The sequence below is a fragment of the Callospermophilus lateralis genome, chromosome X, assembly GCF_048772815.1.
Source record: "Callospermophilus lateralis isolate mCalLat2 chromosome X, mCalLat2.hap1, whole genome shotgun sequence".
NCBI classification, from domain to species: Eukaryota; Metazoa; Chordata; class Mammalia; order Rodentia; family Sciuridae; genus Callospermophilus; species Callospermophilus lateralis.
The window spans coordinates 5,068,131-5,090,187 of NC_135325.1; the positions used below are offsets into that span (position 1 = coordinate 5,068,131).

General features: G+C 36.9%; 1 protein-coding gene across 2 annotated transcripts in view; it reads right to left on the reverse strand.

The window, feature by feature from the left end:
- Positions 1-22,057, reverse strand: part of Ace2 (angiotensin converting enzyme 2) — a 47,302-nt gene that overhangs the window by 19,515 nt on the left and 5,730 nt on the right. For both annotated transcript variants that reach the window (XM_077106633.1, XM_077106632.1), the window contains exons 2-8: positions 15,998-16,156; positions 13,300-13,393; positions 12,735-12,878; positions 10,267-10,379; positions 8,263-8,368; positions 5,850-5,947; positions 1,391-1,560 (exon numbers count right to left, since the gene is read on the reverse strand). In XM_077106633.1, coding sequence (XP_076962748.1) covers positions 1,391-1,560; positions 5,850-5,947; positions 8,263-8,368; positions 10,267-10,379; positions 12,735-12,878; positions 13,300-13,393; positions 15,998-16,156 — 884 coding nt within the window. The remainder of the gene's footprint in view (positions 1-1,390; positions 1,561-5,849; positions 5,948-8,262; positions 8,369-10,266; positions 10,380-12,734; positions 12,879-13,299; positions 13,394-15,997; positions 16,157-22,057) is intronic.

Here is a 22,057-nt window from a genome sequence, read left to right on the forward strand (position 1 = left end):
TTGGGGTTGGTATTCCATAGCCTGCTGCCTGTTTTTATAAATCAAATTTAACTGGAACTCAGTCATGACCATTTGTTTATGGATAGCCTGTGGCTGCTTTCATGCCACAAAGGCAGAGTTGAGTAGTTACAATAGAGACTTTCGAAGCCCACACTCTTTACTATCTGGCCCTCTTCAGGAAAGGACTGCCAGTTCCTACTCCAGTGAGCACTGGTAGGCCTGGGCCCTTCCCAGGTCTGCTCTACTAGATAGATTACCTTCCCCCAGCTGTCTGAGTCAGTGTTAATAAGGGCCCAAAATGGCTTTCTTCTTCACTGGTTTGGCTAAATGAGAGGTGCCTCAACCAGGAGGTTATGTCTTTCCACACTTGGGGCAGACTACAGCCAAAGACTGACTAATAGAAGGTACAAGTGGCCAGCTTCCTTGTCTTCAGGCATGACCAATGTTAGTTCAAATTAGGCTCTGAAGAGGTTCATAGGATCAGGCTGAGGCCAAGTCTCCACCACAGATCTTATTCTTTCTTCCTTCCTTCCCCTGTTCCAGCCTATTTCCCTTGCTCCCCTTTGCCTGGGTGCACTTGTATAAGAATCTTCATTGCAAGCTGGTAAACCCAGCCTAAGACACTCACAACCAGCAAACTTGGATTACTATTCTGCTTCATAGATAAAGATATTGAAACCTAAGAAGGTTAAATTCCTTGTCCAAGGTTACCTAGTCATTAAGTGACACACCTAGGATTCCAAAGCCTGTGCTCATCCTGTCACATCACAGAGACTCCCCTTCACATATTTGTTATTCTTGCCTAACTTGTTGACCCTGGTATACACTCCGGGTCCTGCCTCTCTGCATCTAATCCTGCTGATCTCCTCCCAATTGTCCAAAGCCTTCTTGCTTTCCAGACCCAATTCCAATGCTGCCCACAAAGCCCTCTTTGATCTTCTGTCCTATTCCAGGTGTGGCAAGTTCTCTCCCAGTTCCCCATAAAGCATTCCCTCTGTCCCTCTAAGGACACGTAGCACTTTCTCCTTTTTATCCTAGCTTGTTATTCACTCATCCTATTTCAAAAGCAAAACACAGAGGGAAAGATCAATATCTGATTGACATCTCCTCTCCATAAATCTCAGCACAAAACTTCTCTAATGGGGGCACCACCATCCTCATGACCATGCAACTCTAATAGGGGTATAATATTTCAAATGAGGCAGATCATCTAAAGTTCAAGTTAGCACCTGCTGGTAATCTTCAAAACCCAGATGTGCTCTCATGGACTCCTGATCTTAGTTCAAAGAGTTATTTAAAAGTATTTTCTGTGCTGAGAAAAGCAAAGAAGGAATCTCTGCCTTCATCATTTTCCATTTAGTATCTGGGCTATAAGTATTAATCCAACTACCTGAAGTCACCTTTCTGTAGATCCCAAGCTGTAGGGTGGCAGACCACTTTCCGGCCATCTGTTGGCTCAGTTAACATGGAGTTTTCCCAGAATCCTTGAGTCATATTAGGAAGGCCAACAGATACAAAGAACTTCTCAGCCTCTTTGAAGATCCTCACCGCATTCCAGTTCTAGGGGGAAAAAAAGAACAGTATTTAATTTCAGCATTAAAAGAACAGCATCCTTTCTGTTAGATATGTACATTGACAATAATCTTTCTAAAAGGAAGTTTGGCAACATGTATGAACAGTTTCCAAAATGGCTATACCCTGTTTCAGTAATTACGTCTCTCGAGAACTAACTTTGGAAATTGATCAAAGAATTTACATTGCACTTATTTTTGCGGGGGTGGGTACTAGGGGTTGATCTCAGGGGCATTGGACTACTGAGCCACATACCTAACCCCTATTTTGAAGACAGGGTCTCACTGACTTGCTTAGTGCCTAGCTTTTGCTGAGGCTGGCTTTGAACTCACGATCCTCCTGCCTCAGCCTCCCCAGCTGCTGGGATTACAGGCATGTGCCATCACGCTCAGCTGAGTGTATTTTTAATAGGGAAAAAAGTGGAAACAACCATCAAAATGTTTTGGAACTGCAGAGAGAGAGCCATAGACATCTGCCACAAAGCAAACTCTTCTTGAGATTAATGTCCCAGGAGATGACCAAGTCTTAGCTTAGGAGATAAGGCCCACATCAGGCAGGCTAAGTGGGTAACTGACAACCAGCTCATAAATCATTTTAATAACACAGATAACTTCCTCCAATCTTAAACACGCGGTCAAGTTTAGTTTTTCTCCTATGTCAAACCTGGGAATAAGAAACAGAATATAAAACTCTGGGTGTTTTTTTTTAAATTCACATTTAAAGGCTTAGTATCAGGAAATTGGTATTGATGAGCATGTCATTCTTTTAAAATTTGAATTAATTCTAACTGATACATAAAAACTACATATTTCTGGGGTTTTATGATGTTTCAACACAAGTATACATTGTATAATGTTCAAATAAAGTTAAATGTATGTCTCCTTGAACATCATTTATTTATAGTGAAAATATTGGAAGTCTTTTCCTCTAGCTTTTAAAAATATACAGTACATTATCTTATTTATACTCACTCTACTGTGCTATTGCACGCCAGAACTTCTTACTCCTACCTAACTCTAACTTAGTTCCCAATACTCTCTCTGGCCTCTGCAAACTACCATTCTACTCTCGTACCTGTCTTTCTGTGCCTGGCTTATTTCATTTAACATAATGATCTTCAATTCCATCCATCTTGTTGCAAGTGACAGGAATTCATTTTTTATGGCTATGTAAGTACTCCACTGTGTATATATACCACATTTTCTTTATCCATCCATCACTTCATAGATATTTAAGTTGCTTCCATTTCTGAGTTCATGAGAATAGTGCTTCAGTAACTCAGGGAATGAAGATGTCTCTGACTTCATTTCTTTTTAACATACCCCCAGTGGTGGGATTGCTGGATCATATTTAATTTTTTGAGGAAATGTATTATTTTCCATAACGACTCTACTAATTTGCATTCCCAATAATAGTGTACAAGGGTTCCCTTTGCTTCACATCTTTTCTAGCACTTGTTAGTTTTTTCGATCTTAACCATTTTGTTACAGAAAGGCAATATCTCATTGTGGTTTTTTTTTTTTTTAAGAGAGAGTGAGAGAGAGAATTTTTTAATATTTATTTTTTAGTTTTTGGCGGGCACAACATCTTTGTTTGTATGTGGTGCTGAGGATCGAACCCGGGCCGCAAACATGCCAGGCAAGCGCGCTACCGCTTGAGCCACATCCCCAGCCCATCTCATCGTGTTTTTTAAAAAAGTTTTTTAGTTGTTAATAGACCTTTAATATTTATTTATTTATATGTGGTGCTGAGAATCAAACTCAGTGCCTCACACATGCTAGGCAAGTACTCTACCCACTGAGCCACAACCCCAGCCCCTCAATGTGGTTTTGATTTGCATTTTTTCCTGATAATTACTGATATTGAGCATTTTTTTCAAATACTGTTGACCATTTAAATGTCTTATTTTTTATTCTTCTTTTGTGTATATCAATTATATAAATTGATGGGGTTTGTTGTGGTATAGATACATACACATTAAAACACAACTGGAGTCAGAATGGCAGCTATCAAGAATACAAACAACAATAAGTGTTGACGAGGATGTGGGGAAAAAGGCACACTCTGGTGGGACTGCAAATTGGTGTAACCACTCTGAAAAGCAGTATGGAGATTCCTTGGAAAACTTGGAATGGAACCACCATTTTGACCCAGCTATCCCACTCCTTGGTCTATACTCAAAGGACTTAAAAACAGCATACTATAGGGACACAGCCACATCAATGTTTATAGCAGCACAATTTACAATAGCTGAACTGTGGAACCAAACCAGATGCCCTTCAGTAGATGAATGGATAAAGAAAAAGTGATATAAATACACACAATGGAACATTACTCAGCATTAAAAGAGAATAAAATCATGGCATTTGCAGGTAAATGGATGGAGTTGGAGAATATAATGCTGAGTGAAGCAAGCCAATACCCAAATAACAAAGGGTGAATGTTCTCTTTGATAAGAGGATGCTGACTCATAATGGTGATGGTAGGAAACATAGGTGGAATGGAGGAACTTTAGATAGGGCAAAGGGGAGGAAGGGGAAAGGAAGAGGAATGAGGGTAGGAAAGACAGTGGAATGAATTAGACATCATTACCCTAAGTACATGTATGAAGACACAAATGGTGTGACTCTACTTTGTGTACAATCAGTGACTTGAAAAACTGAGCTTTATATGTGCAATATGAAATGAATTGCATTCTGTGATCATGTGTAACAAATTAGAATAAATAAATTTTTAGAAACCCCACAATTGGATCATGTTATATATGCTCAGTATCTTTAGCCATCAGGGAAATGAAAATCAAAACTACATTGATATTCCGTTTCATTCTAGTCAGAATGGCCATTAACAAAATACATAAATAAATAACAAGTGTTAGAGATAATATGAAAAAAAGGAACCCTATTCACCATGGATAGAAATGTAAATTAGTACACTCACTCCCTTCCATATGGAAGCTCCTTCAAAAAAATAAAAGTATAACTATCATATGATCCAGCTATACCACTCCTAGATATATATCTGAAGGAAATGAAGTTAGCTTATAGAAGAGATACCTGAATGCCCATAGTTATTGGGGCACTATTTACAACAGCCAACTTATGGAACCAGCCTAGGTGCACACCAACAGGTGAATGGATAAAGAAAACATGGCATGTAACACAATGGCTTATGATTCAGCCATAAAGAAGAATGAAATCATGTCATTTCCAGGAAAATGGGTAGGAAATGGAAGGAGACCCTCAGGGTTATACAAAATTACATACAAGAGGAAGCGAGGGGAAAGGGAAAAATAATACAAGGGGGAGATATGAACTGTAGTAGCGGGGGTAGAGAGAGAAGAGGGGAGGGGAGGGGAGGGGGGATAGTAAAGGATAGGAAAGGCAGCAGAATACAACAGACACTAGTATGACAATGTATAAATCAATGGAAGTGTAACTGATGTGATTCTGCAATCTGGATACGGGGTAAAAATGGGAGTTCATAACCCACTTGAATCAAAGTGTGAAATATGATATATCAAGAACTATGTAATGTTTTGAACAACCTACAATAAAAAAAAAAGAAAAAAAGCCAGACTTAGGAAGACAAGTACCACTTGTTTTCTCTCATATCCCATATTTTCTCTCATATATGCAAACTAAGGAAAAAAGATGACCTGAAAGTAGAAGAGCGACTATTGGGGAATAGGTAGATGACCAGGGACAGAAGGGAGGGGGGAAAGCAAGAGAAGTCACAGGGAGGGTAGACATAATCAAGGCATAGTATATGAATATATGGAAATGTCACAGAGAAACACATTAATTTGTAAAATTAATGTATGCTAATAACAAAAAGGATGAGTTAAAGGATTGTTGTAATATTTTTAATGATGATTTTTAAATATGCAAAAATCTTCTAATTATATTCTTGGGCTTTTTTATTATTCATAGAGATGATTGATTACTTAGCAATGACTAACTTTGGAATGAGTGATGTCAGGCAGTTGGTAATTTGTACATCTTACTGCTTAGAGGAAAATTCAAGTCATTTTCATTTTGCATACCTCTCAACAAGGTCAATACCATATCTGTAATTTAAGCTACTTGAGGTCACTGACATTATGAACAACTTTTCCATGAAAATATAGATACATAATAAAATAAGTTTAAACTAGTTTCAATTTTTGAGTTATAAAATTTCACATACAAAAGATAAGAACAGAAAGGATGGCATAAAAAGAAATGAAGTAGAGAATTTAGATCAAAGGAAATGAAGTTAAAGCCTCTTCTTCTTACCTGTTTTATCATTGCATCAGTAACATCTATATTTGGTTTCTCTGGAAAGGGAACTGTCAAAGAGTATAGATTTGTCCAAAATCTACCCCACATATCACCTGTTGTTAAAAAAGAATACATTAATATATGACAATGACAGCAGAAATATAGACCTGATTTTACATAGTGCATGAGGTTAGATTTGTAAGTAAGCCATATATTATATTAGTTCTAAACAATATAGTTTCTGTGCTTCCCTTTCACTACCAGTTTTTCACTTTTTTCTTTCTCTGTTTTAGACTTGCAACATTTCCTTCTTCTACCTCCTCTAAAAGACTAAAATGGCAGGAGACTATGTGGTCAGGCAAAACTTGTTAGGGAATCATCCCAGTTTCCCCTATCTGAAACTATTACTCAAATGCATAATTTATTAAATATATGGAACATTATAGTTACTATAGATTAGAAATAGATTTTTATAATCTATCATTCATGGGACAAAATACTACAAATTAAACTATCAATAATGCCTGGTATTGGATTAAAATAAGATCATATAAGATCACTATTCAAAAACTTCTTCAGCAGTAACCAAATTTCTATATAATAATTTTATTACTAAAGTGGGTGACTTTTCAAGCTTCCCCAACAATGTGAGGCTGGATTCCAAGGTCAGAGACACTAAAAGGGGAAATGGATCCAGAAAAATGTCATCAATCTAACAGCAAGCAGAATCCTGCCACCAAAGATATGGGGCAACACAACTACATAAAGAGTACTCCAGTGGATTCATCTTTATTTTTGAAAAGAAATTAGTAGAGATAAAAGTTTTAAAGGAAAACTTATTCACCATAGAAATATACATGTGATATCATGATAAATCACATTTCACAGTAAAAGACCCAATAAGCACTATGGGATGGCTTCTAAAACACAAATAAGACTGTCAGTTAAACTGATAGAGTTAGAGTATCGAGAATAAAGATAGTCCTCATACTAATTTTTTTCTACATCAATAAGACCTGATCTGAAGTAACTGTTTGATTTTGAGCATGCCAATTGAAGAGGGGGATGTACAAAGTATAGCTCATCCAAAGGAGGATGAATATAGAAGTGGAATTTTAAGGAATGGTTGAAAATTTGTGTAGGATATTTAACTTGAAAAAAAGAAAACAGTATATAATTGACGATAACATGAGAGCCATTAAAATGTATTGAATACATACTCTTGTGCTAGGTACTATGCTGTGTCTTATATGGTGGTTGTTTACATCTATCTGGAAGGTCATCTTGTAAAATAAGAATTGACATATTCTGGGTAAACTCATAGCATGGAAATAGTAATGATTAACGGAAGGCATTAGAGAACTGTTGATACAATTCTATATAAGTTAGAACTTTCTTATAACTGGTGCCATGTAGCAATAAGTTATTCTACTTTGGAAGGCAGAAAGAACCCCATCACACCAGATGAATTTAATCAAATATTAAATTACTGAATAATGATTGTCAAGAACATTGTAGAAAAGATTTCTGTATTACTTTAGGGTTAAAATCTCCATGGGTCCTTTGTCCATATTCTCTCCTGCTATGAGATTTCACTGTGGAGGAAAATTAACTTCTAGAAACTTGACTTGACTATAGAAGGGATGTTATGTAGGCCTGGCATGAAATTTTCAAATATTTCTATCTTATTTGGCCTTGGCTCCTTGGGGTGGAGAAGAGGATGGTCACTCTTCTTCATTCATTACTCATATGAGTCCAAACCCAGTACTTTGCATCAAGACTAAATGGTGTTATCTGGAATGAACTCATGAAGCTTTCCAAGACATACCTTAATTGTAGAAAGCCTTTCTCTCACCCCTCCCATTTCTAGCCTAACAAGATTTTCTTTCTCTGACAATATAATACAAAAATCCCAAAGTTCACCTAAAAGCTAATTCAACCAAATTGAATACTGAAAATTATTTTCCTCATTTCTACTCTCATTTTATTTTTAAATTTTTTTTAAAAAATTATTTTTTAAATTGTAGTTGGACACAATACCTTTGTTTTATTTATTTATTTTTATGTGGTGTTCAGGACCGAACCCAGGGCCCCACGTGTGCTAGGCGAGCACTCTCCCACTGAGCCACAATCCCAGCCCTTCCACTCTCATTTTAACCTGGAATTCTTTTCTACTTATCTTAAGTAACTCCTTTATCCTTTGGATTATAGCCAACATAATTATTATGTATAAAAATAGTAATGTAAGAAAGAATGATTTAAACTGAACCTTCTGTTAAAGAAAGTGCCTTTAAAATTTGATCTCTATAATGTTCTTACAAGTACAGAATTTTTCAAAACTTTTATGTTGGATCTCACTCCAAAAGACAATTTGTTTGTAGAAATAAATAACTGACAAAGAACACAAAAGACTCCTGAGGTTTCTTACCAAGCAAATGAGCAGGAAGGCATCCAGTTGGACTGATATAGGAAGGATAGGTATTCATCAACTTTGCTCTCACATAAGCATGAAGATGTTCATATAATGGTTTAATCTGAAAAGCCCAGGAAGAAAGTTTAAGACCCAGAGTAGCCAAATCAAATTTCCAATACCCAACACTAGAAACAAGAGCTTCTTTATATAAGTAGAATTTCCTAAATGATTTCTTTTCCTCTCCAATATTCTGGAGAGTTTCAAAGCATTCCCTCTTTATAGGTATTGATGATGACTAGCCTTATCACATAAATCAATAAAAACACCTGGAAGAAGGCAGATCTCAGAAAGATAGCAGATACCCCAAAAAATATTTTTTAAAGATGTTATCTACTTTTCATTTTTAAATTGAGGTATAATTTACATATCATAAAATTCACCCACTTTAAGTCTATAGTTTCATAAGTTTTAATAAATTAAAACTGCTGAGAAACCATTACCACCATCCAGTTATGTAATACTTCCATTCCCCCCAAATTTCCTTATGCCTATTAGCAGCCAATCTCACTCTCATCTCCAGATCCCAGTAATTATGGAAATTATTTCAGTTTCTATACTTCTGCCTATTTTGGAAATTTTATATAGACAAAATCATACGTGATCTTTTGTGTCTGGATCCCTCTGCAGAGAACAATGTTTAGGTTCATCCATATCATTGCGTGTATCAATAGTTCTTTCCATTTTATTACTGAGTAGTATTGCACAGTGTGAAAATATTAGAGTCAGTCTATCCATTCATCAGTTAAAACATGACTTGCTTATTTCTGGTTTGGTGCTATTATGACTAATGCTGCCATGAACATTTGTGTATGTCTTTCTTGGATATGTGTATTTCATTTATCTCATATAGACAGCTAAGATTGGAATATCTAAGTATTATGGTAAGTGTACATATAACTTTTTAAGAAATTGTCAAACTGTTTTCCAAAGTGACCATTTTACATTTCTGCTAGTAGTCTCCATTGGTATTGTCAATCTTTTATTGCCATAGCCATTCTGGTGAATGTACAGTAGATTTTCATCATGATTCTAGTTTGCATTTACCCAATAACTTCTTACTCACTTGTGCAATTTTTTTTGGGGGGATTATTTATTTTATTTTTGGTACCAGGGATTGAACTCAGGGGCACTCGACCACTGAGCCACGACTCCAGCCCTATTTTGTATTTTATTTAGAGACAGATCTCACTGAGACCCTCTTTTGCTGAGGCTGGCTTGAACTTATGAACCTCCTGCCTCAGCCTACGGAGTGTGCACCACCATGTCTGGCTTACTTCCATTTTTGACAGTTCTGCCCAACTATGGTTGTGACAATAGATTCACATCAGAAGTTTGGAGGTGTAGAGATAAAGGGGAGGCATGGGAGGTCAAAATGAAAGAGGGGCATAGTGAGAAGTGTTCATAGGACACTTCTACTTATAGTACTCTCTTCCCTATAAAAACTTCTTTAGTCAAGGGGAGGGAAAGGAGAAATACTAGGGAATGATATGGTCAAATTATATTGTTATATTGTGTGCATATACAAATATGTAACAACAAGTCCCACCATTATATACAGTTATAATATACTAATAAAATATGGGAAAAACTACCTTAGTCAAAGGCTAATGAAATAATAGTATCAATTGTTCCTCAGGAAGGAGAAAACCTTATGGTTCTACTAATAAAGTAAGGCATTGTCAGCCACAAATAGCTCACAAAAGCCATTCTTTATAATCTAAAAGATTATTCCTTCTTAGAATCTGTCTATTGGCAACTACTAATCAGTGAGTGAAAGGAGGAGTTAAGCAGAGCAACTCTGATCATGTGTAGGGGCTGCCCTATTATTAAAAAATCTTTTCAAGCTCTAATATTCCATAATTCTAGTCGGCCTGGGAATGGCTGCCCAGTATGCTAAAAACAACCCAGAATGCCTTTGGAGATTTTCCCGCTTCCAGTGTGCTCCGGTTCCTCAGTTACCTCTGCAAATGTACGTTCCACATCTTCAATCAACTGGTTGTGGTTATAGCCATAACCATCTTCTCCCTCTGCTTCATAATCTCCTCTCCAATAATCCCCATAGTCTTCATAATCTGGTTTTCAAAAGCAAAACAAGAGAACATAAGTGAAAGAAAAGAGAGAAAATGGAGTTTGCAAAGATTAGCTTGAGAGGAAGTTAAAAGAAATTTAAAGGTTTATCACATTTTTATTGTCCTTCCCAACATCAACTCAAAGGAATATAAATGAATAACACCATTAGCTAATTCTGTTAAGCACTTGTTCTGTGTCAGGAGTTTAAATGTATTATCTTATTAATAAACACAAAACTATAGGAGATTGTCATTATTAGAGCCCTCACTACACAGATGAACAGCCTGTGCTTACTTCTGAAATAAATTGTATTGTGTATATTTAAGGTATACACATGATGTTATGAGACACAGACACATATTAAAATGTTTATGATAGTGAAACAAATTAATATATCCATCATGTTGTATCTTTTCTCCCATAGCAAGAGCAGCTATAAAAATACTCATTTAGCAAAAATTCTGAATATAGGAAACTACATTAACTGCAGTCCTCATGTACATTAGATCTCTAGACTCATTATATCCTGCTACTTTGTATCTTTTGACCTACATATCCCCATTTCCTCCTATCCCATCCCTAGTAGCCATGATTTTATTGTCTTTCTCTGTATATTTGACCTTTTTAAAAAAAGTTTTTTTGGTTCCACACATAAGTGAAACCATGCAGTATTTTTCTTCTTCTGTCAAGTTTATTTTATTTAGCATAACATCCTCCAGGTCCATCCATGTTGTAGCAAATGGTAGAGTTTCCCCTTTTTTAAAGCTGAATAACATTCTATTATACATTTGTTCCAGTTTCTTATCCATTTGTCTGTTAACTGGTACCTCTGTTGTTCCCATTTCTTGACTATTATAAATAATGTACATGAACATGGGAGTGCAGATATCTGTTTGAGGTGGTGATTTCATTTCCTCTAAATATATACGAAGAAGAGAGATTGCTAGGTCACATACAGTAGTTCTTTTTAAATTTTCTTTAGGAACGTTCACACTGTTTTCTATAATGGCTACACCAATCTACATTGTCACCATCAGCCCATGCTTAGAGCAATTAAACCACTAGGCCAAGGTCATATAGCTGGTAAGGGACAGAAACACACTTCTACTTTCCCAGCCCTGGGTCTTTACTGCATATGTCAGTTTATATTATTAGCTTTAAAACATATGATTGAATCTCTAAATCTTTTTATTTTCATTTTGTTCAGGACCTTAGATTTTCAGATATGATATAACCCATCTTAGACACCGTAACAGTGGGCCTGTGTTTCTTTGCAAATTATATGTATACATAGCACGTCTTTCTGTGCTTCATTTAGTATCTAACCATCAGGAAAAACAAGCTGGTATTAGGGTATTAGCTAATAAAGTTTGCAAATGTATTTTAATCATTTTTATTTTTACACACACATTGGCAATGGATGATCAGGAAGATGAGGAAAGAAATAATCTGGATAGAAGGATATGCATGATATTATAATAAAATTGATGATAAGCTACTGTCTTCAGTTTGCCTAAGGCTGTGGAAGAAACTAATAACAATAAATGAAAAAAATTCTTACTCAACCCCAGAGGGCAGTGAATTATGAAAGCATAAAGTTATTCATAACACCATGACTTCAGCTCATTATAAAGGTAGAAGAATAAGTTATGAGATATGGAACTTCTTTCCCAAGTTAATATTTTTATGACTACTTGATTCAAGTTATAATTACAATGGAAAAAAATAAAGGGTTTCCAGCTTAACCTGATTTTTTGTTTCTTTCTGAGCCATCACCCAGAGGTAGATATGTAAATGAGTTTCTAAATTTTTTTTTTTAGTTGTAGATGGACACAATGCATTTATTTTATTTTATTTACTTTTATGAGGTGCTGAGAATCGAACCTAGTGCCTCACATGTGTTCGGAAAGCGCTCTACCACTGAGCAACAACCCCAGCCCCTGTAAATGAGTTTTGAAAATGAACTATGGCCAGATGAGGGTTTATATAAGGGATAATGTCACTGTCTCTAATTCTGTCTAAGAAATAGGATACTAACTCAATCCCCTGATTCCCTCCTTCAGTCCCCTTGGGGGACTGAGACTTCCTTGAATAACTTATAATTAATAATTTCTGGACAATTAATTCCTTTGAGATCTTGTAGTTGAATCTCATTCCTGAGCTGTTTAAACCTTAGAGTTTCAATGCACCTTTTTATATGCCCCAGTAGTTTCCTGTTGAAACAGGTAACATGAATTGTTTAGCAAATGATTATTAATTTAGAGACATCTTAATATCCAAGGTCAGGCTTCATAATGAATGAGAAATAGTCCCATGGTCCCAGAGATCTCCAGGAACTCTAAGTCCAATAAACTTACTGTTTGCTCTTGCCATCTCATTTTTTAGGACCACGTATTCTTCATATAATGGCCTCAGCTGCTTGCCAATCTCAGACCTCCAGCCTTCCCAAACCCAGAGCCTCTCACTGTAGTCGGTGCTGTTTGCCATTATTCCATCCAAACCTGTTATCCCAAAGCCCCAAAGGAAAATAAACATGCATTTGTAAAAAATTTTTTTGTAAACAATTATATGAATTTTAAAGAATTAAAAGTAAAGTTGGCAGACATCAAGGTCATAAAGTTATTAAATGAAATCTTGTGATTAATTCACTTCCTTGCCCTTACTATAGATCCAAATTGTGTTTACAGAGAAAAATAAACCAGTGCAATAATTTACTTGACAAATTACTTGAATGTGATAGAATTTATAATGAGATTTTTTTGAAGTTAAAAGAGCATCTATGCTGAAACACAAATTTGTAATCTTATCATCTTTCAGTTGCCCATCTGAAAAGTGAAATGTCATAATCTAAAGTCAATCTCATTTTTAAAATTTGGAATTAAAAAAAAGTAAATTTCACAATCAGTACTTAAAATAGCCTACCTGGCTCAAGTAGTAGGCACTCTTGAGGTTTTTTTGGGTTACACACTTTTCCAGTACTGTAGATGGTGCTCATCGTATTTAGAATTGTGTTCAACTGCAAATTAAAGATAACAAATAATGTTGGAAAAGGAAAATGTGCTAAAGAGAATGCTAACTTAAAGATATCCTTTTGGTCATGTGGCTTTTTTTAATATTTACTTTTTGGTTATAGATGGACACAATACCTTTATTTTATCTACTTATTTTTATGCGGTGCTGAGGATTGAACCCAGGGTCTCACACATGCTAGGTGAGTGCTCTACCACTGAGTCACAACCCCAGCCCCCTAATGTGGCTTTTTGATCCCTCAGAATGCAGCGATTCACTTCTTTTCTATATTTCTTCCTGTATGTAAGGGAGGAATACATTTAATTTTCCTCACTGTCAACTAGCACATAGCCTTATAAACACATAATAAATGTATGTGGAGTAATTGAAATGAACAGATCTACCAGAACTCCAACAATGTTTCTCAATTACTTATAGGAAAATACGTGCATTTTTTCTTTTATTCAGCATTTATTGAGTCTCTACTATGTCCTACACTTTGACAATTCTGAAATAAACAAGTCACAGGCCCTCAAAGACCCCAGAGTCATGAGACAGTGAGGCAGCCATGAAATCAATAACTACATAACAGAATGACAAGTGTTATAATAACTGTCACCAAAAAGTGACGTGGCAGTATTGACGAGAGGGTAGAATAGGGATGTATAGCCTGGAGACTCACAAATGACTTCAAAGAGGATAAGACATTAGAGCTGTGTCACACAGAAGTAGGAGTTAGTCTGGTACAGAAGGGAAGTAGAGAGAAGAGCCTAAAAATGGGAGGAGGTTGGAAATGATAATGCATTTTCAAGGAGTGGCAACATGTTGAATAACAGTGGAGCACCAATGTTCACTGGGGAAAATGGAGGAGATGAGAAAGGCAGAGGTAAGCAGGGGCCAGATCATGAGGGACCATGTATGCCATAGTGAAAAATTCAAACTTTGTTCTGTAGGTCAAGGAAAGTGATGATAACTACGTGAAGAAAGGCATGCTATGCAAAGCATGCCTCTGGGTCAGTGCAAGGCAGCAAAAGATCTTTTCCATGCTGTGGTAGGCACGGGAATTGTGAGAGTACATGTTTATAAGTTTTAAATGATCTGAAATTTCCATGGTATCTAAGTATGTAATTAATGAACTTAATCAAATATTGATTTGCTGTGGACTGGAAATAAAGGAAGAAAGGGAAGTGATGGGTGGGACTGGGGAAGGAGGGAGGAAGGGAAGATATGATTTAAGAAGCACTGTATTAAAGATCCTGTTTCCCCTTTGTCTAGTTCCCTCTTCCATTATTTTTTCTACTCTGCTACAGAGTCATTATCCTAAAACATTAACTAGATACCATGCTTGAAACTTCCACAAATCCCATAGTCCAAGACAATAAACCTAGAATCTTTCCCTTGGCACCAAACTCCTCAGAGTCTCTTTCTCTATCTGCTTCCTTAATCTCCCTTCCTTCTCTTCACTGAACACATGCATCCTGGAGTCTCCCTCCTTCCCAGACACTTCAAGCTCTTACTTACATTTAAGCAGTTTTCAATTCTGGCTACCTATTAAAATTATTTGGGGATCTTTTAAAAATAGAATGTCCAGGTCCCATCCAGGCTAGAGTATGCTGCCTAAATTAAAAGGCTAAGATTTCTCATGGTGTCCTTGTGAAAACAATGGAGAAACATGGAATGGATAAGATAAAGAGGATTGATAACTCGTGGGATAATTGGATCCAAAGAATGCAGAATAATAAATATCAACTTGTAGAAATAAATACCATATGGCTTTATCTTTGTCCTTATCATGCATTTTTATTTTTATAAAAATGTCCTCGTTCCAAAGGACAAGTAACTGAGAAAGACGACTTTGATGTTAAATAACTAAATATTTTAGATAAAAATATTTCAGTAGGTTATAACAGGGGTCTGCAAACTATGGTCTGCAGACCAAGTCCTGTCTGTTGCTTGTTTTTGTTAGGTTTTGTTGGAATACAGCCACATCCATTCATTTATGTATTAGCTATGGCTGACTTCCTGCTACAATGGCAGAGCTGACTAGTTGTGACACCAACAATATGGCCTGCAAAACCTAAAATAGTTACTATTTGTTCCTTTACAGAAAAAACTTTGCCAATTCCTGGGCTAGAGGAATGGAATGAGGGATGTTATTTTAACAGGGGTGAATATAGGCTTTCTCGAATTTGGACAAACTATCTAAGAAAACAAAATTTTAAGAGTGCCATTTGAAAGCAACATTGGTGGAAGAGATTTGGAGACTCCATTGACAGTGAGGTTGACATGAGCCAAACATGGCATTTGGCTATCAAAAAACAAAACAATCTAATATAGTCCTTGACTGTCTTAGTTGGTGTAGATCACGGGGTGCAGAGTGACACATTCCTACTCACTTCTTTCCATATCCGAACCCAGTGTCTTCTTTCACCCTCCAAGAGATGCCAGTTTGTATAATAAATTACAGTCACTTGACCGAGGTACAAATCTCTTTCTAATGTCAGCATTACTATCTTTGCAGATGAAGGAAGCATCCATGGGTGACATTAATGTTAATATTTCCCAAACATTTCAACTCTTGGGGGCAGTACTGAAATGTTCCGAAACATACCTGTTCCCTCTTATTGGCGGAGAGCGCTGAAGACCCACTCTGCTGAAGGGCCTGCAATTGACGCTTGAGTGTGAAATTTTGAATTTCTTGTAGTGGATAAGCTTTAGCAAGCTTTGACTGCTCTTCATAAAAGGCAGACCATTTGGTCTCAGTCTCATTCTGAAATGGCAAAAAATAAAAAATAAAATAAAATTGAAGTTGGAAGAGCACAGATTAAATAGATAAAGCAGAAGATACAGTCCAGAGAACATCTGGTGAAACATATACTATTTCCTGAGTGGCTCAGTCCTCTACTTTGCTGAAGGTCAAGGTCAGGTTAAGGGTGACCAGGCCACTCTTGGTCACTCTCTCTTTCTGGCCCAGTGCCTAGTTTTCCCAAGGGTCCTGTCCCCAGAACTGGAAGTAAATTCTCACAGATAATTCACACTGTGAGGCCCTGGAATTTATGGCCTTAGTTCAGTGACTGGGTGAGTTGGCTAAGGATTCAAGGATGAATGCTCTTAAAGGAGAATTGAGTAGAACGCAGAGTGGACATAGTGGGAATATAGTCCCTCATGACCATGGAAACCAAGAGGAATGAATGAGAACCAGATCACAGTAAGCTCCTAGGTGTTATGACACAGCACAGAGATTCTTAACTTAAGTTGTGATCCCAAAAGAAGGCTTCATAGGATGTGGCTACTTGGTAGCCATGGAAACTTTCTACCAGCAAAAGAAATCAATAAGCAGGATGCTAGGACACACTTGCCCCCCACCCCCAATCCATCTTGAATATCAGTAGGAAAGTGGACTTCTCTAGCAGTCTTCTCCCTCCAAAATAAATTCATTTCCATGTATCAAAGATTAAAATGAACAACTACTTTGTATATCATACTGCCCTAGACCATACAAAAGAGTAGCATATGAAGTAGGTAAGAACTTCATCCCTGGAGTCAGACACCTCTGACTAGCTATATGACCTTGGACAAAGTACTTAGCATCTCCAAGCCAGTTGCCTTATCTGCAAAATAAGAGTAATAATAGAACTTCTATCAAAGGGTTGATGGAAGGATTAGAAGAATTAATAATTAATAAAATGATTACCAGAATGCCTGACACATCCTAAATATTTAATAAATGTTATTTTATTACAGAGAAAAAAAATCCTTGCTCTTAAGTTGCTTTAATTTTATCAGATGGATAAACATCATGAATGTTTCATTTATGAAACATGAGTATATAATACTGAATAAACTATGAGTGGCCCAATTTGTGTTATAAGAAACAAAAAATTCATGTGGGTGATCAGACTTGGCCAAGCCCTCATAGAGGAGGTAGAATGTAAGACAAACCTTAAAGTATGTATGAGTTGGATGAGTGTAGAATCCTCTGCAAATCATTTACCTCATTTGAGCTTTTATTTAATTTTTTGGTACCAGGAACTGAACCCAGGAGGCACTTAACCACTGAGCCACATCCCCAGCCCTTTTATTCTGAGACAGGGTCTCTCTAAGTTACATAGGGCCACGTTAAGTTGCTGAGGCTGGCTTTGAATTTGCCATCCTCCTGCCACAACCTCCCGAGTCACTGGGATTACAGGCATGCACCACTGTGCCTGGCTTCATTTAAGATTTTAACAACTGTGAGATAGAAAACCACTGTGTCTCCATTAGGCTTAGAGAAATAGTGGAACTGGCAATCAATTACCAGCATTCAATCCTGCAAGTGGCAGACAGATGACTCCCATGATCCCTCCCTCTGGTGGGCACATCCTTTTCTTACGAACAGACCTGTGACTTTCTTCTAGCCATCCGTGTACAGGAAGGTGACAGGATATACATATCTGTATCACAAAAGATTATAAATTTTATCTTGCTAGAAGTCTCCTTTGTTGACTTTGATGCAGCAAGAAGCCATAATACAAGCTATCTTATGGAAAGGGCCACATTGGAAGGAATCCAAGATGGCCTCTGACTAACATCCTGCAGTAAACCAAGAACCTTAGTTCAGCAGCATACAAAGATCTGAATGTTAACATCAACCACACTGACTTGGAAGTAGATATCTCTCACCTCAAGCCTCAGATGAGACCCCAACTCTAGCTGCCACCTTGAATGTGACTTATGAGAATTAGAAATAGAAGATCCAGCTAAACTGTGCCTGGACTCCTCACCCACAGAAACTGTGGGAGAATACATGTGGGTTATTTTAAGCCACTAACCTTGTGGTAACTTTTAATATAATAGGTAACTAGTACAGATCCCACAGGTGGAACTACAGGCATGATTGCACTTTCCAGGCAAGGAATTTTACTTTTATCCTGTGAGTATCAAGCAGTCACTGAGAAGCTTTAAACAGGCATGTGACATGATGAGAATTGTACACAACAGTCACAATAATGGACCAAACAAGAGATGAAGAAAAATAGTGGCAGTGAAAATATAAAATATTTTTTGTCTTTATTGAATACCCACAACCCCTCAGGAACTGCTTTTCAGTTAATCATCACATGTGACAACTTTTTCAAGAAGCTGTCATCATCCCCATTTTTAAAATGAGGGAAATGAGACAGAGCAGGTAAGCAAACTTTCTTAGGTCACACAGCTAGTAATTGAAAGAACTGGGGCACCAACCCAGGTGTATTTACTTCCAAAGCTAATGCTCTGAACCAGTGTCTTAGGGATTGTATTTGACACATTCCAGTTTTCTCTCTAACATGCAGGAGTGGGAGGGAGTGAACTGTGGAAAGAGGAATTTGGTCTACAGATAACTGGCTTATCAATCCCTACCTTTCTTCATCCAGTCCAGGATAATTTTTTCTTATGTAAAATTTCTGGTAAAACTTTGATGGAAAATTATAATGTTATTGCTGATCATTTTTGAAAACGACTAACAACTACCCCAAATGCTTCAGTCTTACAGCATTTTTTATTTTATTGCATGTGGGAACTTCTAGGCTATCTGATTTGATTTTATTTGTCACTACTATTTTATAAGCATTATACTTTATATCACCAAACAGTTACTTCACATTGCCTTGCATTTTGGTCTCTGAGGATATACTGTTCCTTCCCAAGCTATTCTTTTTAATATTATTTACAACTTATTCCATATCCTCACGTTAAGGCTCTTGAGCCTAAATAAAACAGATTGGCTGGAATACAGAGAATGAAAGTCAGTTCATACATACTATTCAGATTGTGTAGATAATGGTCAACAGCTACATGTAGTTTTTGGACCTGAGTAATGGGTAAAATGAAACATAGTACACTAGTTTACTTAAATCCAGGGCTTGAGAGAAACTAGTACAGATAACATATGTGACATTCCACACTTGAGAGAAACTAGTACAGATAAAATAGGTGACATTCCACACTATCTCTGTGGAAGGCAGGAGAGAAGCAACTAAAAGAGGAAAATTTTCCATAGCCATGCATGAGCATTTGGGAACAAGACACACATTGTTCATCTAGTACCTTGGAGCATAACAAGCTTGGAAGAAAACCTTGAGTTCCATATTCTGGCCCAGTTTCTAGATATGGCTCTCAAAGCCACATCAGGTTCAAAGATGAAGCTGCCCAGGTTACATTTTAAGTATACCCTTCCCCCAAACTGGCATTAAAAAATAACCCTTCTTTTTTAAAAAATATTTTTAGTTGTAGATGAACACAATACCTTATTTTATTTATTTATTTTTATGTGCTGCCAAGGATGGAACCCAGTATCTCACAAGTGCTCTACCACTGAGCTACAACTGGCTTTTTTTGTGTACTGGGAATTGAACTCAGGGATACTTAACCACTGAGCCCCATCCCCAGCCTTATTTTGTACTTTATTTAGAGACAGGGTCTCACTGAGTTGCTTAGTGCCTTGCTAAGTTGCTGAGGCTGGCTTTGAACTCGCAATCCTCCTGCCTCGGCCTCCTGAACTGCTGGATTACAGGTGTGCGCCACAGGGCCTGGCTCCAAACTGGCATATTTTTAAAAACACTTATTTAACAGTAATATAACTTATATTAATATGAATTCCACCACTCCACCTTAGGATTCAAAATATTGGGGTTTTTTTTTGGTATTTTACATGAGAGTTTTAATAGTTGAAAACTTTAATTTTTAAACATTTATAAACTTTTTTGTTTTTCTGAATTTTATCTTCTGAGGGGAAAGTGCTCAGCTCTAAATTCCATTTTACTGCATTACAGTGTCTTTCCTTACTCCTATGCTTGTGTGTGGGTATTATGGGTACATTGAAGCATGGGACAGACTCGTTAGAGATAAGGATTAAGTCAACATTTTTTTCCTTGAGTATAGAATAGTGGTTTTGAAATACCCTACTCGGCCAGGCACGGTGGTACATGTTTGTAATCCCAGCAACTCCCGAAGCTGAGACAGGAGGATGGCAAGTTCAAAGACAGTCTGAGCAACTTAGCAAGACCCTATCTAAAAATAAAAAATAAACAGAGCTAGGAATGTGGCTCAGTGGTAGAGTGTCCCTGGGTTAGATCTCCAGTACAAAAAAAAAGTGTGGGTCTCTAACTTCTGACAATTAAGAAGTACTTATGAAGTGTTCTTAGAGACCTTGCAGACTCCAGCGGGGCAGTCTTAAACGTGCACTCCAGTTTCATTGACAAGAGTTTGGAGCAGCTGTAGTTGGTACTACCAAATACTAAAACAATGAACCAGGCTGCCTCTACTAGCAATGGAATCTTGCTCTCTCCAAGGATAACAATGGTCCAGGACCACCTATGTTGCTGGAGAGTTTTTGGCTTCACTATTAAAAATCAAGTGTGTTCTTTCTAAAGTTGCTTTTAAGGAGGTCCCTATTTTTCCTCTATAGCACTAGGTTTACCTTTGTGCAACTTTAGATCAGAATTGAGGTGCACTGGGGCTGGGGATGTGGCTCAAGTGTTAGCGCGTTCGCCTGGCTTGCGTGTGGCCCGGGTTCGATCCTCAGCACCACATACAAACAAAGATGTTGTGTCCGCCAAGAACTAAAAAATAAATATTAAAAAAATTCTCTCTCTCTCTCTCTCTCTCCTCTCTCACTCTCTCTTTAAAAAAAAAAGTTTAATAAAAAAAATTTAAAAAAAAAGAATTGAGGTGCACTAAGAAAAGATTTTGATTATCTTTCTATTTGCTTAAACTCTTATTATTTACTCCATTTCATCTTCATAACTAGGTTTATGATTTAGCTTTCCTGCTGTTTACTAATGTTATGATTAATGAACTTGCTAATTTCCCATATTTGTAAGCCTTAGAGAAGATTTACAAAGAATTCTATTAAAAAAAAAACAATAAAGTTACAAAGAAGGGGCAGTGCATAAAAATATCATTTTACTGAGAGGTTAATTGTACTTTAACTGGTGAATATTCAATCTATATTTGCTGTAAGGCAAGGGGGGAAATTTATTGTATAGCATAGCATGTGACAAGAGTTTGATTTCTAATTTTCACTGAATTTCTGAACTATCTGGAAACCTGCTTTGTTCAAAACAGATGTTTCCACATATTAATTGCTGAACAGACCTACTAGTGCAAAAGCCCAGATACAAATAGAAAAATTATCTTTCCAACAGAAAATTATCTTTCAACTAAAACATGTCCAACTGTCCAGATAGTGGTGATGTTTTCAGCTCGTTAAAGTGATAGTTACCTTGATATAGCATGAATGTGTGTTGTCTCATGTGCAATTATTTATAGACCCAGCTTAGTTCTTCTCCAGTGTCTCTTCTTGGAGTTGCATCTGGTTTCATTACCAGTTTCCATCTGAATCCATTGGGGAAGTATATGATTTTGTTTTGTTTCTTGGCTGAGAATTACTTAATATTAAAAGTTTTGTAAGGCATGGTGGTGCAGACCTCCAATCCTAGCAGCTCGGGAGGCTGAGGCAGGAGGATTACAAGTTCAAAGCCATTTAGCCTTAGCAATTTAGCAAGGCACTAAGCAACTCTAGCGAGATCTTGTCTCAAAATAAAATATAAAAAGGGCTAGGGATGTGGCTCAGTGGTTCAATCCCCAATATAAAATAATAATAATAATAACAACAACAATAATGTCTTGTAATAATACATAATGAGTGGAG